Here is a 17,604-nt window from a genome sequence, read left to right as displayed (position 1 = left end):
GACTATTTATGGGCCTCAAGGTCGTAAATTGAATTTGATGACGTTTGGCAGTTTCACGAAAAAAAATGTCATCTCCACAACTTCCTCGCAAACCCATCAAAGCATGGTCCACCACAGATTTAGTCAATTTTTTGAAATTTCATAATTTTCCAAATTCAATAATTGAAAGTGAGTGTTCGAAAAATTAATTTCTAAATTATTTCGGAATTTAAAATTCAAAATATTATTCACAAATATTTCCAGATATGGAACAAGATGGATTTGATGGTTTGCTCTCATCGACCATTCCTCTTCATTTATAATCGAAAATTGTGGATTGGAAAAAGATCAAGCCGAACGTCTTTCTCAAAAATTGGATGAATTTGAACAATTGGATCTTTCAACATTACCTGAAATATTGACATCTGACACTCCCAGCAATGCCACGGCACAAGTGAACATTCCTAAAGCAACTGCTCCACCTCTCTATCCAGATCTGCAAAAATCTTTCTCAACTCAATTGAATTTAAACATTCAACCTCCTCCAAACTATTCCACCAGTCCACATCCTGTCACAACGTCAAATGTCATCATGCAACCTCCTCCTCCTTCTTACAGTTTTACAAAGCCAACCTCAATAACGGTTCAATCTCCTCCTCCTTACCATCAAGTAGTAGCAACAAATCCCACTCGACCTCCTCCATCTTATCAAAATGTGCCACAAACAATTCAACCTCCTCCTCCCTATCAATCTCAAGGAATGATTTCACCACCTCAATATCCATTTACTGAGCTAGGTCAGAGATCTATCCCTAATATGCCACCTGTCGTGACGAATCCACCATTACCACCTTCTTATCAAAGTATTCATCCACAAGTAGTAGTCTTTCAGTCGAATCCTCCTCCACCTCAATATGAGTCCAAGAATCGAAATGAAATGTCAATTTCACAGAATGGACAACCACAAGACGAATCTCCTGCCATTTCTTATCAACAACCACTCAATGATGAAGATGTTCGAAATGAGGATCCTCTCAATGTCGACGAACGTATCACGGATCTATCGCAACAGATGAAACAGAAAACTCCTCTCCAACAATTACAAGTAGGAGCGCTACCACAACTTTTCGCTCCTCTCATGGATTTGAATTACGATACCATTCAAAGAGTTCTTCAGAAAAATATTAAGGATTGGAAATGTGAGGACGTGGTCTTGTGGTTGAGATATCATGGTTATCCTGAGAATGTAATTGCAAGTAGGTATAGTAGGAAAATGTTATAGTGTGGTGACTATACGATTTTTTTTTCACACATGAAATTTCACACCAGAAATTTATCACTCTCAATACGATGGATTTTCCTTTATGGATCTTTCATCAGTGGTTGAAATGTTGACCAGTGAAGATATTGATCAAGTCATTGCTGAATCTATTAAGCAACGAATTTTAGATTTCATTCCTGAATCTATGCCTTCCATGAATGATGAAGAACGAGAATTAAAAATTGTGATTCAGGAATTGATGGCCACTCATTACGGAGGAACAAGTGTTGCTGGAAGAATTAATCCAATTCCCGTTTCTGAGGCTTCCTTGTGGAATGTATCGAAAATGGAATTTAAACATTTAGACCGTAAGTATTTTGTGTTTATTAATTGAATTGTACATGAAATGGTTGTGTAATGTTGTGACAACGTTGTTGACACGTAATTCTTGAAAATTCACATTTTACTAGGAATTGAAGCTGTAAAAAGAAAACTCAAAATTTTTGGTTCATTACTTTCAAAAGAACAAGTCTCCATTATTGCACAAAACTATACCTTTCCTCACAGATTCTTGTATAAATATCTCAATCCAAAAAGATTACCTCAATATGGACATGCTCAAACCAATGGTGAAGAATTTTTGAAAATTAAATTGGTCATGATGAAACAAAGTCCAACGAGTGTCAAGAGACAATTGAATATGAATCCATTACTGAAAAATAAGATGACTACTGATGTGGTAAGTGAAGAGTGAATTTTTCATTTGAAAATTCTCTGAATGTAAGAAATTGACATTATATTCCATTAATTATTATTCATTCAACAATCATCATGATAGATTCAATGTGCTCTCCTTGTTGGACCATGGTTAATTGAATGGACCGATTACGCCATGGCCATTGTACGAAGTCAACCCACTTTTACACCATTAAGCGTTATTGAACTTGGAACCATTCGAGGTGACACACAAGTCAAATTGGCTGTGAGAAATTTGGCATCTTTTTGTTCGTTTTGGACCGTTGAAAAACAATATACTCTCAACAAGTACAATACTTTACAGTTCTGTCATTATGCCTTAATGTTCATGCAAAATTTGACAGATAAATCACCATCTCCTCCCAATGCCATTCTCATTCCACAGTCACACTTGTATTTATCAGCATTGAAAGAAGAATCGTATGGTGAAATGAGTTTTACCTTTCAAGAGATATCATTGGCAAAACAAATCTTTGATCGATCGGATTGTATTTGGGATTTGAAGAATGAACTTTCGAAAAGTAATTTTCAAAGAATCAAATTTCACTCGCATCACATGTTAGATGAATTTGTGAAAATTATGCAACGACATTTACCAAATTATTTTACATCAACACCAACTGGACGCATCGATTATGAATTATTACGAGGATTTGATCGAGCATTTTGGATTCAAGAAAATTCAAAACCCAAAAATCAAAATGTGATTCAAGTGGTGAAATGTCCATTCAAAACGTTAAATCCTCATCCAAAGGAAATTCATGTGACCAGTGTGGATGAGGATTATCGATTTGTGAAATTTATAACGGTAGAGCCAACCTATGAAAGTGTGTTGAAAAAGTAGAGGAATTTCCATAGGTGTTCCATTAAATCACTATACGTCCAGTTTACATTGTACGTTCCTCAATGTTTCAGAATAGCTAATGTATTGCATGTCACAATCTTTTCATAAGTGCGTTTTTTCAAGTCATTACAAATCCACCAGTACCTCAACACGAACAACTTGTAGGAGGCACAAACAATTCAACAACATCACCAGCTCCTACAGTAGAGAAGTATCTTGTAATGATGAATGAATGGACATTATAATATTCACAATTTTAATATTTTCATGTCATTCATGTTCCGAAATGTGTGTTCTGTTGATGATGAAATTGAATGATTTTTTTGAATATGAAAGAAACATTCAGGATATGAATGAAAGGGATGACAAGAGGTTGCAGAGCGACATCCAAGGATATGAATGGGACAACAAGATGTTGCTGCTAGGGTGTGTATATTTTTTTGTGAACAAGATGGTACCAAGAAAGAAAAAAAATGATGGTCATGGAGGGAATCGAACCCTCGGCCATCTGCTGACTCTACTCATAAGACAAACGCTCTACCTCTGAGCTACACGACCAATCAAAAAATATTTAAAACTTTTAAAGACAATAAAAACACCTTTACTGCAAATATCTTAAACTTTAAGATTAAAAAAATTTTGTGATTATAAAAAATCCAACATTAAAACACTTTGTCCTCCTAACCAAAACATCAAGCTCAATCTCACAATTCAAGAATCGAAAGTCCTTTTCTCTCAAGCAAGATCTAAAAAACCACATTCTCAAAAAGGAAGTTCACTTCTAGTCGGTGTAACCCGCGCGCACATGAAAATCCATCAAATTCAAACTGTTGTGATTTTAAAGAGTGTGATAACAAAAATTGATCCAAACAACAAGACGATTGTCCTCAACATGATAACCATTCGCTTCTGCCTCGTCCTTTCCATGGCCTTGTTCCTTCTTTGTGTCCAATTCACATTGGCACAAGAACCATACAAACAAGTGTGTCGTCCAAGTGTGTTCTCCGTTCAAAGAGATTACCAAAGTGTTCATTCCAGTAATTATTACAAGACCAACACTTCCATCATTGTGACCGATATCGCTCATTTCAACATGCATCGTAAAATGTATCGTAATGATGAAATATTTGCCGTTCGAAATGGTTCTGTCATTCCATTGAGAACTGTTTTTGAATTTTATTCTCCTCAAGACAACATGACCTATGTCTACATGAATACCACATTGAATGAATGTTCATGTTCCAAGTATCAATCTGATTTTCTATCTCGTCCTTTTTGTTTAAATGTTTCTCCAAGAATGAAGATTGAACAATCGAATATGGGACCCATTCCAGTAACTATTTACACTTCCATGACACTTCGTTCAGGTTATATTGAAAAAGCTTCCTATGTGACCATGCCCACTGGATTACACAGTGGTGATGTTGGCAATGAAGACAAAATTTCATGGATGGTCAATGTTGACTTGTTCATGTCCACCGAACAATCCAAAGTCTCATCTTCCGAACGTTATACCAAGCATGCGTTGAAATTTGATGAGAATCTTGTGTTTGATCAAATGATGAATTATGTGATGCAATCGAATGCATGTCCTCGTAAGAGTGAATGTGATGGACCTCATTAGAGAGTTGTGTGTGAAAGGATGACAAATAAACAGTTGAGTCATTCATGAAAACAATGTTGTAAATAGTGACAAAGAATGGAAATCGTTTTAATTTTGCAATCCCACGGAGAGGTGAGATACATTGTAAATTCGAATGTTTGACCAAATCAGTTCAGAGAAAATCATTCAAAAGAGCGAAATCAGATCTTTCAAAATCGATTTCCATTTTTGATCCAAATAGTAATTCAACACTTGTGCGAGTGTAACCATCCAAATAGTTTGAAGAGAAACAATCTCCTGTGTATCGAAATCAAAGACACGCCCTCCAAGAGAATCATGTCGAAAACCTTTTTTAGATTTGTAGAAGTTTAGAATAAATGGAGCAACTTTGATTACAGAACTTTGTCAATTGAATGAATTATGTGATAAAGAGAGTGTTTTGTATTCAGCCTAACAGATGACTTCACAAGGGACCTTGTTAACGCTTACTGAACAAAAGGAAGCCCTAATCCATTCCACGTATATCCAATGGCAAGATCTGATTCTTTGAAATCCATTTCCTTTTATTATCAAATTAGTAATTTGATACTTGTGACTGTAAACCATCTCACTGTCTGAGACAACATTCTCCAAACCTCTTGGTCAACAAAACAAACACTTTCATCCAGTGTTAAGTGCTATTTGTATCTCCTTTTTGGGACTACCTGCCATTGCAAACGGCACTAAAGTGTAAGGTGTAAGGTGCTAAAAGGTATGTCCTCCAAATGTCTTCTCTTTCATTCAACAACAACATTTCAATACTCACAGCCGGTCTTATACTTTTCATTCTCTTCCTCACTCTCTTAATGAATGTTCACTTCCATGTTGATACTCGTGAGGAACAACTTTCTTTTCCAACAAGCTTTTCAAGTGGTTCTCCTTTGATTGAGCATCAACCACCATTTACTCAACAACAGCGATCAACTCATCCAAACCAACCAATGGCACCTCCTCCTCCTCATGTGTATACTCAACAACATAATCATCAGATCTCTCATGACATGCGGCATGGTCACATGGACTGCTTTATCTGTCCTCCACGAGCAAAGAGGAGTGATCAGAACAAGTCCCGTATTTGACAATTCCAGTCGAGTGTTCATGTTGACAGAGTAAAGTATAATGAGGCTCGAGAGAATGTATGTTTTAATGTCCCTTTGTCATGTGGAGAAATAAAGTCAAAAACACATGAAAGCACCAAAGCAAAATTTGGTTCGAGAGTGGTACGAATTTGTTGTTGATCATTCCACTTCCTCAGACCTTAATAGAAATGTTTGACTTGAAACGATGGTTAATGAATGATGAATCGTGTTATTTACTTCAAGTCTTCGTGACAAATAACAATGAACGATTTTTTTATAGATAGGACAAAGTGTTGTTAAGTTTTGAACTCCATCATTCAGTGAAGATTAAAGTTTTTTTTAAATTGATTAAGCTTGCATCTTGAAAACAGTAAACAATTTGTAAAGAAGAGCAACGACCAAATTTAGAAAAAAATTTTGTGAATGGAAAACGCATTCGCCGTTATATGAAAAAGCCTTTCGTATGTTTCGGAAAGGCATGAAGAAGAACCTTGTTGGATCCTCTCTGAATGTTTGTTAGTTCTACCAACAGTAGAGTGGTGGTTGGCTTGAATGTAAATACTCTACGATCCAATATGATCATGATGACTCTCACAGAAACAACACATTTTTGCCCATCTACATTCGGACTCAGACTACCAGTATGAGAAGGCTCTATATTCTCCACACTCACAAAAGTACGAACATTAAATTCTACGGCCACTGAAATTACATCTCTCAGATTTGGAACACTTGAATCGTGTTAGGAAGTCATCCCGAAACCTCTAGATGCATCAAGAGAGGAGCAAAATGCCTCACATCGAGTAGTGATGAAGCGTCCGTATGATGTTCTGCATGATGAAGAAGCTGAAGGACAAGAGAAGACACTACCAACTGGTGTGTTTTTGAATATCATACAGTTTAACTTCCATGATGACCAATGAAGAAAGTCCAGAACGAGGAGATATCCATGATGACCCGCGGAAGGTCAGGTTCATTCGCTTTGGTAGAGATGAATTTTGTCTGTAGATGTGCAACGGTTGCCTTGGATATCAAAAACAGTATGGTGTTGAAATAATTAGATAATCATATCTTCACAAGCCCAATATCGTGTTGCTTTATCCGTGAAAAACATCACTAAAGGATGTTTGACAATGCAATGAGACTTGCCTTTTCCAATATGTCGTGGGAATACTTTCCTCGAACAATTATTCCATCGTAATTGGATACCCATCCATTTTGTCAACCTTCCTTCCAAGATCACGATAGCACTAACATGATTTGGAACAGCTTGAACAAACGGGTAGCCACCTTATATGCGGTAAGGGCCAAACGCAAGAACTTGAATCCAACGCGTGTTGCTGAGATCTTGTCATTTTCTGCGAGTCCTGATGGTTACACTCATCTCCTTCCACATCCAACAAAAAAACACCAAACAACAAACCAACCTCAAAGATGACAGAACCAGTTCTAGATATTTTCTCTCTTCCCTACACTCTATTCCAAACCATCAACGCAACTCAAGGTAAAATTGCAGACGCTAATGAAAACATTGCTTCCCTCAGTAATTCTGCCTTCTATGTCATTGTGTTGACTGTGTTACTGGCAGTACTCATTGGTTATTACATCAAATTGCGAGAGGAAATGAAACGAAAGCAAACGGTTCTCTTCTTTTTGACTGGCTTACTGGTGGTTGTTGAACTTGCTGCTTTGTTTTTCCGTATTGTGTACAATGGTACTTCAGTCTATATGAATGGCACGAATTGGATTGCCTTTCCCAATTTGCTGGATTATAGAATTGTGTTGTGGGTCTTTGCTGTATTTGAGAACTCCTTGTCTTTTGGTGCCATTGTGACCATTACTATCATTATTGGTTTTCTTCAAGACTTGTTGTAAGTAATCACAACGTTTTGATTGTTAGTTGATGATGACGGATGTTAATAACAATATGATGATGATTGGATCTGGCTTGATAATTTCGTGATTTGTATCCAAACCGCATGTCCACACACTTTGGTGGAATTTATTACAAATATGGTATGATATCGAAATTATCAACTAACATCTCCATGGCACCATGTAAAATTGCTGTCATTTGTCATCACACTACAATGACTCATCATCACGACGTATTCCTCCATTCTCCCAAACTGATCACAAACACAACAGCTTGACCACAGCTGCAGCTGCTGGAGCCATGTCCAAGAAGGCCTATATAATCATCAGATGGTCGCTCTTTGCCTTTAACATGATCACTGGTGGAATTTTAGGTATCATCATTCTTCTCAACGCCATTTTGAACTTGTTAGTGAAAATGACACTTCTCAACAGAACCCTAGCTGTTCCTTTCCAAATTGTACTTTTATGTATCTTCTTTATTGTCAACGTTGCAAATTTAGTTGTTTTCACTGTGGTCAGTGCCCGTTACTTCACATTGTGAGAAAAACATCTTCAAATGTTTCCTCTGCAAGGAAAAGGTTTCATTCATGAATCGACCATTCACGAAAATTGTTGGACTCATGTCCGGACTGATTTTGACTGCTTCCCTGCAAATTGTTGCAGCCATTATATCCTTCTTAACAAGTACTTTTGCAGGTTATTTACACATTTTGGATTACTTTGTGCAAGCTCTTGGAGTTGTGGTGTTTGCCATTTTCGTCTTGTTGTTGTACAGCCATTGTGGAATGAAAAGAGTGATCAGGAAGCTCAATACCACGTGAGAAATAGAAGTAATTCAGTATCATCCTCATCAACTACATCATCTTATTATCATGACAAGAAGGAACAAAATGCCACCGTTTCTACTCAATCAATGAATCAAGAAATGCATGATGAAGCTACTAAGGTTTAATTTTGTAATGTAACATAGGTTTCCTTTGAATTGTAATTGTAATTTCAACAACACCAATGTCAAATAACATCTAAATTCACTTCATTGATCATGATTGTGTCAACTGAAATGCAACAAATTTCTTGATTCATTTTTGTGACTTCATTGAATTGCAGAAAAACTCAGCCGCAACATATTTTCAAATTGATTTGACAGAATGACTGCTTTGTCTGCATTCACCTCAAAGTAAATTGCTCCATCATTTAATGTCGAGTGCTAGAATTTCCTATGTGATGATCATTTCGTCCTTGTTTCTTTCCTCGATGACTCGAGTCATTTCTTTCATGACTCGAACGATCATTTCTGTCCTTTCCATTTGGATTGAAATGATTTCCACCACTTGCTTGAACGAGTAATGTACATTCATTGGCTCGATGTCCAACTTGTTTACATTTAAAACAAATCATGGCAGTACATTGTCTCGATAAATGTTCAAAACTACCACAATGATGACATTTTTGAGGAAATGGACATTGATTCACTAAATGCCCAATTTGTTTGCAATTGTGACACATTTCTGCCTTGTTGCAATTTCTAGAAAAATGTTGATCACTACCACAATTATGACATTTCATGAATTTGGTTCGATTGGCCATTCGGTAAGCGTAGAATTTACGAGGAAGAGTTTGGTGGATGACAGTTGAAGGATGTGTCGACTGGTCCACGGTTGGATCACTGACAGATCGTTCGTATAATAACTCGTAATAAAGTGAGTTCATACGGCTTAATACATTAAAAGATGAGTTACTGTTTTCACACTCAGCTAGAATATTTTGTAAAGTGTGAAAAATATAAAGTGTCAACGCATCATGTGGAGAGTTGAGAGAAGGATCAATTCCAAGTACATGTTGTGAGTGAATGTGTTCGAGACCATTCTTTAGAATGTTGCAAGCGCCATTCAGTGGATGACCCAAAGTTGACAAGTATTCTTTGGCTTCTTTCAATGTTTGAACTGCTTGTTGTCTTGACAAGTGACAGCGCAACTTGGAGTGAGAGTCGAGAGAGGACTGATCAGCTTGTACAATCTTTTCAATGGTTTCCATCTCGTAATTGTTTTGAATATCATTCATGCTTAATTGTACTCTGATCTGTAAATTGTCCAAATTTTGAGAGTTTGCCAAGTGATTATTGACATTTGACAGTTTACGTTTCGCTCTAATCACAATATGCTTCTCCTCTTCCATTTGTAAATCGTTGTAACATACTGAAAATGAGTTGCCGTCCAATGAAAGCTCATGAGGACCAAAGACTTGAAGAATTTGTACATGACTTGAATGCATAGTGTCACTTGTCAAAGTAAGCTTGACATTTCTTTTTTGACTTGTCAAAATTCCACCAATACAATCAACCATACATTTCGAAATCGATGCTTGATCCTTCACATAGTAATACATTCCATTTCCTTCTTCTGCAAGAGCTGAAAGCATATTCGAGTCATGCTCTTCACCATATCCAAATGTATGAATAGAATAATCTTTTGTTGGATCTCTTATCGCTTGAATAAGCAAGGAACTAAATCCAATTGAAATCCATGGTACAAATTCCATCATAAAGGTTTGTAAATCATCAAGATTGTGAAATCAAACGCATGATCACAACGTACGTGTTAGTAATTCCCTTATTTGCCATTCCATCTGTAAATAATAAGAGAGATCTTGAGGGATTTCTGGCATGTTTGGGAATGGCATTCATTTCTTCAATACCTCGCAACAAGCCACCAGACAGGAAGGTAATTCCACCAGTTCTCATATTTTCAACTGAAATTGATCCACGTCTCTGTGACACAATTTTTTAACCATATTTGTAAAAAAAAGTTCATACGTGGAATTCAAAATGGTGTTGTGAACAAGGACTGTTGTAACTATCACTACTTACTCTTCCATCCATATTCATAGAAGTCAATTTTAAATTGGTAAAGAATTCATCATCGAATGAAACAATGGATAATCTATCTTTAGGACCTAAAGCTCCAATGACAAAATCCAAAGTGTCTTTCACGAGTGTGATTTTCTCACCACTCATTGATCCACTCTTGTCAATCACACAAACAATATCTGCTGGTGTATGAGATTGCATTAATAATTGCTCTGTCTCTTCTAAATGGAACTTGTCTTCTCTCAACTGTTCTCGAATGGTAACGTTGATGCATTTCAATGTTAATATCATGAAAAGGTCTTCAGAGTTGTTATGGTCTGTTGATATTGGATTCAAGTAAATTTCTATCGTGTTCTTCATGGTTGTAATGTTGTTGCTGTAGTTCTTGTTGCTGTTGCTGCTAATGCTATTTCCAAGATAGACCATTTCAAAGTTATTTCAATTTTTTGTGTGTTCTGAACACAATGTGGCATGGTATCATTGTTGAGATGATATTGGAAACAAACTTTGACAAAGTTCACCACGAGTTGATGCCACATCCATGGTACCCTTCATGATTCAAGTTTGAGATGTTGGTTGGTACGAAATTTTGCTTTTGGTACTTGTTGTGCAGAGTTCACCATCAAGCTTTTTTGAGATATTTCCAAATCTGGTCTTAGAATCAAAGGCATATATCAAATTGACAAGATCTCTCACCGATGGTGCAACACCATAAATAATTCGAGTGGATTTTTCATATTTCTCAACAAGGATCGAGCATTGGACTTGGGTTGCAGCCAAGAATAATAACCACCTGATGTGGAATCTCTTCTCGGAGAAAGTAACAAGGCATGTCCATTAAATTCAGTCGAATTATTCCTTAAATGTGAAAGATCATTCTCTGAAAGTCGTCTCCGATTGAAAAATCTTCTTGGAGTTGCAATCGTGTCGATTGGATACTTGCTTTGACTACTCAAAATTCCTGTCACACTGCTCACATCGTTGCTACTTTCACTCACGACTGCTTCCAAATATTCTGGAGATTTTCTGAAATCTCTGAAACACTCCAATTTAAGTTGTAAATTAATAACATTAATTAAATCTCTAAAAATTTCAATAAATTCATCTTCGCTCACAAACATGTCGCAATAGAGATGATGAGGAATTTCTGAGACTTGTGCACTTTCTGGATACACATTGTATTTAAAAAGTGTAATTTCTCATTCTTCAATCGTTCAAAAGCGTCCAAAGTTTTTTGTCGTTGTCTCTTACTCAAATTTAACTCTTTTGGAGAATGTTCCAAAATGTATTTGTCAATTAATTTCTCAACATGTAATAAATTAAATCCAACATAAATATGTGAGTGGAATGTTCCATGTTGAGAATTTGAAGGCGAATTTTGTTGTTGCTGTTGTTGTTGCAGTAGTGACTGTTGAATATTTTGCAATTGTTGTTGCTTGTATTTCATTAAAATTTCCGATGTCGAAATAAATGCCTTGTCATTGGGATCTGAGGAAGCACTATTAGCTCGTGACTTGGATTTGACAAGTTTCTTCAAACCTCCTATCATGGGTGATGATGAATTAGCTGTGTTGATACTACTACTTGTTGATGAACAATTCGTGTCCTCATTCGTTCCACTGCCACTACTGAGAGAAGATGAAGAAGTATTGGCCTCTGCAGTTGGTGATGATAAATATACAAATGAATGTGTTGGTTGAGAAAAGGACATTTGAGTCGTGTTGACAGTTGTGGTATTTGTGGTTGGAGAAGTTGCAGAATTTGTGTCATGAGGATGGGACACATTTGAATTTCTTCTTCCTCTCGGTGACACGGGTGACAGAGCTGAATTGGGAAATGTGTTTGCATTTGTCGTTGTTGTCAATAACAATGCATTATCTTGATACAATCGAATGGTGTCTTGTAAAAATTCAATTTGTTCCGAATGAGATGATTTCTGAATGAATTGAAAGAAAAGTTCACGTCCAATTTCAGAATTCATAATTTGTGAAAATTCATCCTCAATACGATGATAGTGTTGTTGATCAGCAGCGACAACAAGATTGGAAAGATGAAAATTTTCTTCAGAATTTTGTTCATGATCGATTAAGGATCCAACGGTTAAACGTTGAAATGAAACTCTTGGAGAAAATGGAGAAGATTCACAACTTTGTGGAGTCACAACCGAAGAGGGTAGAAGTGCACTTGTCGTTGTTGTCATTGTCGCCGAATTTGTTGTGGAATTTGTTGAATGAGTTGATAAACTGTTCAAGTAAGGATTTGCAGATTGTTGACTTCCAAGAGTGATGACACCAGTAGAACTTGAAATGGGTGAATGACAACGAGGTGATTTCACACTGTTCGTACTCGTTGTTGCTGTATTTGTTCCTAAACTCGAGTGACTGTTTCGATCCAAAGATTTTGAACGTTTGACACAATGGAAATTCTCGGAGATGAAACCATTTCATGATTATTCGAAGAAGAACAAGAAGGAGGAGGAGGAACTTCTTGAAGAGTTTCATCCAAAAAGGTTTCCAAAGCTTCTTTTGTATTTTGTGTGGCCACAGTTAACGTACTCGTTGGATGAAGATTCCATAGAGAAAGAAGAGGAATTTTACGTTTTGTCTGAGGACTGCTATTGGTATTACTATTACTATTACTGCTATTATTGCTATTACTACTCATCGGAGGAGAGACAGGATGATCATTATTAAAAGTACTACTACTACTACCAGTACTACTATTATTATGATTTGTACTTTCATGAAGATTCGATCGAGTTTGTAAATTAGGAACTGATGATGCCTGCTGCTTCTTAGTGATTCTTGGACTCGACAGCTTTTCGGATGTTTTGGTAAGTTTTCGTTTAATGGAATTGAGAAGAGAATTTCCGGTGGATGGAGATGAAGGAGTGTTATTGTTGTTAGTGTTGCTGTTGTTATGGTTGTTGTTGCCATTATTGTTGTTATTATTTACAGCAGTTGAGACACTATGGTTGACATGATTTCCGAGGGCTGAAGAGCTTGTTGTGGCTGAAATTCGTGTCGTGGTCATGAAAGAGGTCGACGACGACGACGGGGAAGATGACATGTGGTCGTCTTGTCGTTATTGTTCAGTAGTCTACACTGCAGGTGCAACAATTTGACTTGTTCGTTGGAGTGGGTGAAAAGAGAGAGAGATGGATGACCGTTTTTTTATGATAGCATGCTTGCTTGACAGTTGGACAAGCTTTAAATGACCAAAATTGGAGCGGGTGAGTTAATTTAATTGCAAGGCCAGGAATATCAACTACATTCCAAATGAATACGAACACCGGTATAAAGTTGAACTAAGAGGAAGAGAAATAAATTCAATAATTTATCTGACCAAAGTTACAACGACAACAAGATTATTGTCATTATTAATTCTGTCAACATTCAACTCGGCATCAATAACCACTGTTCTTTCAGAGCTTGGTGTTTCAAAGAAAACTTCCATACCCTTCAAGTGTTGAGTGAGGAAAGAGCTGTGCTTTTTCAAAATTTCAACAATTTGTGAAGAGTTCTTGCCTGTCACAAATACATCAACCTTATCATCAAAGTTCAAACCAGCCTTCTTTCTGAGTTGTTGGACCATACTTGTTGTTTCTCTACAGAAACCTAATTCCATTAACTCTTGGCTCATCTCAGTGTTGAGAATCAAGGTACCATTACTGCAATCATCAGCAAAGTAATTCTTTTCAGTTCCAACAAACTTGCTGATTACAATCAACTCTTCGCTAGTAATCTTTTCATCACACAATACGAGTTCTCTAGTCTTTAAGAATTGAACCAATTGTTCGTGTGTCAATGATTTGATAGCCTGATTCACTTCTCTAAACTTCTTGCCCAAACGTTGTCCCAAAAGTCTATTGTCAGGACTTGCCTCTAATTTGACGCTGTATTGTCTAATGTCATTAGTTGCCACAATGTTTCCATGAACGTTAAGTTCCTTCTTGATGAAGTAGTCCATTTCTTTAACTCGCCTTATGAAATCTTCGTCAACATTGCAAACAATGAACTCAGAGACTGGTGTTCTTGAAGGAATATTCTTTCTTACACGCAAAGTTCTTCCAACCTTAACAACGCTTTGCATTGACTCAACAGTTCTTTCAATTTCTAAATCAATCTTACTCTCATCACATTGAGGAAGCATTTCAAAGTGAACGCTAGCTTCACTCTTGGAAAGTAAATTCTTGAGATTTTGATACATCTTTTCACACAAAAATGGGGTAAATGGAGACATAATTCTCACAGAATTGTACAATGCAATGAACAAGGCAGACAAAGCAGATAATCTATCCTCCTTAGTTTGTCCCTTTTGTTCACCCTTCAAACGTTTGTTATTCATCTTGACATACCAACGAGTAAGGTGATCAATAAAGGTTTCTAATTTTGGTGTAACGTTGTACAACCGATAGGCCTTCATTTCTTCAGCAATATTTTTCAATAAACTGTTACTGGAGGATACAATCCACTTGTCCATAATATTTTCAATCTTGGCAGAGTTTGCAATATCACTGTTGAAGGATTCTCCAGTCTCAGTAACATATCGTCTCACAGCTTGAACAAAGAATCTATAGGCATTGTACCATTGCAACAAGACATCCTTCACGACATCTCTGACACCAGCTTCTTTAAATTTGAGAGGTTCAGCTCTAACAACAGGAGAATTGATCAAGTATAATCTCAACGCATCGGATCCGTGTTCATCAATAACCAACTTTGGATCTGGATAATTCTTCTTACTCTTACTCATCTTGGAGCCATCTTCAGCCAGAACAAGTCCATTCACAATGACATTCTGGAAAGGACAAGTATCAAACAAGGCAGTACCCAAGACTAACAAAGTGTAGAACCAACCTCTTGTTTGATCTAAACCTTCAGCAATGAAATCAGCAGGGAAGGTGTTCTTGAATTTTTCAGCATTTTCGAAAGGATAGTGGTTTTGTGCGTATGGCATTGAACCAGATTCGAACCAACAATCGAACACATCAGTAACTCTCTTCAAAATCTTACCAGTTCCTTTTTGACTTGGAATAGTAATTCCATCAATGTATTGTCTGTGAAGGTTTGTAATACCTTTCACGCCACTCAATTGTTCTAATTCTGCAACGGAACCAACAGCAACCATTTCCTCTCCATCGTCACTCATCCAAATTGGAATTGGTGTACCCCAGTATCTACTTCTGGAAATGGTCCAATCCTTGCAATCAGCCAACCAGTTGTGGAATCTGCCTTCTTGAACATGTTCTGGTACCCAGTAAGTTCTCTTGTTGTTTTCTAATAATCGTTCTCGCAATTCAGTTACTGCAACAAACCACGAAGGAATAGTTCTGTAAATGAGTGGAGTATCAGATCTCCAACAGAAAGGATACTTGTGAGCAATGGCTTCCTTCTTAAATAATCTGAGACGTTCTCTCAAATCTTCACAAATGTGATGGTCGGCATCCTTAATGTACATTCCCTTGAACTTATCAATTGGTGATACAAAACGACCTACATCATCCAATGGACATGGAGGTAAAACTCCTTTCCATCAAAAATTCCATGTTTTAAGCAGACACGATAGTCGTCCTCACCAAATCCTGGAGCTTGATGGACAATACCAGTACCACTTGTGTTAGTGACATAGTCATCAGAAACCACTTTGAATGCAACTGCTCCAAATTCAGTACGATAAAAATCATAAAGTGGTTCATATTTCAAACCAACTAATTCAGCACCCTTGAATTTTCCATTGGTCTTTGCTTTTTTGAAATGCTTTGGCACCAATTCTTCCAAAATAATAAAGTTCCATTTCTTTTGTTCGTCATAAACTCTCACATAATCAAAGGTGTCATTGACACAGAGAGCCAAGTTACTTGGCAAAGTCCATGGTGTGGTGGTCCAAGCTAAAAAGCTAGTATCTTTGAATCGTTCATCGCTAGAAATGATTGGGAAAGCAACAGTAATGGCAGTATCTTGAACATCCTTGTAACCTTGTGCCACTTCAAAGTTTGAAAGTGGAGTCGTGCAACCTGTACTGTATGGCATGACACGAACTCCCTTATAAACGAGACCCTTGTCCCACAATTGTTTAAATACCCACCAAACACTCTCCATAAATGAAAAGTTCATGGTCTTGTAGTCATTCTTAAAATCAATCCATCTGCCCAATCTGGTAATAATTTCTTCCCAATCCGAGGCATACTTCATGACAATGGATTCACATTTTTCATTGTACCTGGCAATACCATAATTTTCAATGTCAGCACGACTCAATGTCATGGAGGCAATCTTTTCCTTCACTTTTTGCTCATTCTTCATGTCTTCTTCAGAGAGAAGCTTTTGGCTTTCGATCATTTCTCTCTTGAGAATCTTTTCAATTTCAAACTCAATTGGTAAACCGTGGCAATCCCATCCAAATCGTCTTTCGACGTAGTGGCCAGTTTGGTGAGCGTACCGGGTGACTACATCTTTAATAGTACCTGCAAGAATGTGTCCGTAGTGAGGATGCTATTGTGATGATAGAACAATAGGTTGATATCACGAATTTGTGGGATATCCAAATCATCATCATCATGATAACATTTTTGGTATCGAGTAACATCAATAGGTTACACACAATAAGAGTCAACAAGAATTGGAGATTATTGAAACAAATGTAAGAGAGAATGACAAGAAAATCAAAATGAAACACATACGCTAAATGAAGAAATTAAAGAAAGTGAAAAGTGGGATATCACGAGACAGATTCAATTCCAAAATAATTATGCCATATCATTGATAATATCAAGTAGTACAGTAATCATAACATGGAATTTATAAATCCACAAATTAAAAATCATCATCAACTCTGAGGCTCCGAACACCCAAAACTAGTACATACCCTGTTGCAAATGGAGGACCATCATAGAATGAATATGGCTTCTTTCCTTCAGACATCTTTACACTTGTTTTAAAAGCATCAATTTCCTTCCAGAAGGCCAACACCTTCTCTTCTTCTTGTGGGAAGGAAATATTGGCATCCACTTCTTGCAAGAGTTGCTTTGAATTGTTGTTTTGAAGCATTTTTTGTTTTCGGAAATTTTAAATTGAAACTGAATTTAAAACCAATAAAAGAGCATCTCAACAGTGCACTGATCAATATCCATCCAAATGATTTTAATGATTCAAAAGAAGAAGAAGCATATCTACCATGTTTCAATCTTGAGTATGCAGATGATCTGTTTGAGAAGAAACTGTTATTTTCGTGTTCTTAAAATTTCACATTTTAATTAGGAGTGTACTCAATGCAGAGGTATTTCAATTATTAAAGCTG

At 36.8% G+C, this 17,604-nt stretch overlaps 7 protein-coding genes across 7 annotated transcripts; 3 read left to right on the top strand and 4 right to left on the bottom strand.

The window, feature by feature from the left end:
* Nucleotides 1-65: 65 nt before the first annotated feature.
* On the top strand, nucleotides 66-2,840 carry C9374_006495 (uncharacterized protein; the record flags this gene model as incomplete). The annotated part of the gene is made up of 6 exons (XM_044696361.1): nucleotides 66-168; nucleotides 244-267; nucleotides 327-1,235; nucleotides 1,309-1,608; nucleotides 1,711-1,979; nucleotides 2,079-2,840. The coding sequence occupies 6 exons, from the start codon at nucleotides 66-68 to the stop codon at nucleotides 2,838-2,840; spliced, it is 2,367 nt and encodes a 788-aa protein (XP_044547186.1).
* An 805-nt stretch (nucleotides 2,841-3,645) lies between these two features.
* Nucleotides 3,646-4,464, top strand: C9374_006494 (uncharacterized protein; the record flags this gene model as incomplete). The annotated part of the gene is made up of 1 exon (XM_044696360.1): nucleotides 3,646-4,464. One exon carries the CDS (start codon nucleotides 3,646-3,648, stop codon nucleotides 4,462-4,464), a length of 819 nt encoding a protein of 272 aa, XP_044547185.1.
* A 2,531-nt stretch (nucleotides 4,465-6,995) lies between these two features.
* Nucleotides 6,996-8,391, top strand: C9374_006493 (uncharacterized protein; the record flags this gene model as incomplete). The annotated part of the gene is made up of 3 exons (XM_044696359.1): nucleotides 6,996-7,432; nucleotides 7,710-7,953; nucleotides 8,215-8,391. The coding sequence occupies 3 exons, from the start codon at nucleotides 6,996-6,998 to the stop codon at nucleotides 8,389-8,391; spliced, it is 858 nt and encodes a 285-aa protein (XP_044547184.1).
* A 242-nt stretch (nucleotides 8,392-8,633) lies between these two features.
* On the bottom strand, nucleotides 8,634-10,665 carry C9374_006492 (uncharacterized protein; the record flags this gene model as incomplete). The annotated part of the gene is made up of 3 exons (XM_044696358.1): nucleotides 8,634-9,942; nucleotides 10,034-10,206; nucleotides 10,306-10,665. 3 exons carry the CDS (start codon nucleotides 10,663-10,665, stop codon nucleotides 8,634-8,636), a joined length of 1,842 nt encoding a protein of 613 aa, XP_044547183.1.
* Nucleotides 10,666-10,997: 332 nt separating this feature from the next.
* C9374_006491 (uncharacterized protein) lies at nucleotides 10,998-12,505 on the bottom strand (the record flags this gene model as incomplete). The annotated part of the gene is made up of 2 exons (XM_044696357.1): nucleotides 10,998-11,470; nucleotides 11,557-12,505. 2 exons carry the CDS (start codon nucleotides 12,503-12,505, stop codon nucleotides 10,998-11,000), a joined length of 1,422 nt encoding a protein of 473 aa, XP_044547182.1.
* Nucleotides 12,506-12,672: 167 nt separating this feature from the next.
* Nucleotides 12,673-13,374, bottom strand: C9374_006490 (uncharacterized protein; the record flags this gene model as incomplete). Its single annotated transcript, XM_044696356.1, has 1 exon — nucleotides 12,673-13,374. The coding sequence occupies one exon, from the start codon at nucleotides 13,372-13,374 to the stop codon at nucleotides 12,673-12,675; it is 702 nt and encodes a 233-aa protein (XP_044547181.1).
* A 267-nt stretch (nucleotides 13,375-13,641) lies between these two features.
* On the bottom strand, nucleotides 13,642-17,354 carry C9374_006489 (uncharacterized protein; the record flags this gene model as incomplete). The annotated part of the gene is made up of 3 exons (XM_044696354.1): nucleotides 13,642-15,833; nucleotides 15,884-16,713; nucleotides 17,173-17,354. 3 exons carry the CDS (start codon nucleotides 17,352-17,354, stop codon nucleotides 13,642-13,644), a joined length of 3,204 nt encoding a protein of 1,067 aa, XP_044547180.1.
* Between the last annotated feature and the right edge of the window lie 250 nt (nucleotides 17,355-17,604).

This window comes from Naegleria lovaniensis, assembly GCF_003324165.1.
Source record: "Naegleria lovaniensis strain ATCC 30569 chromosome Unknown tig027, whole genome shotgun sequence".
NCBI classification, from domain to species: domain Eukaryota; phylum Heterolobosea; class Eutetramitea; order Acrasida; family Naegleriidae; genus Naegleria; species Naegleria lovaniensis.
The sequence above is the reverse complement of the archived record's forward strand: the minus strand, read 5'-3'. Positions and strand labels throughout refer to the sequence as shown.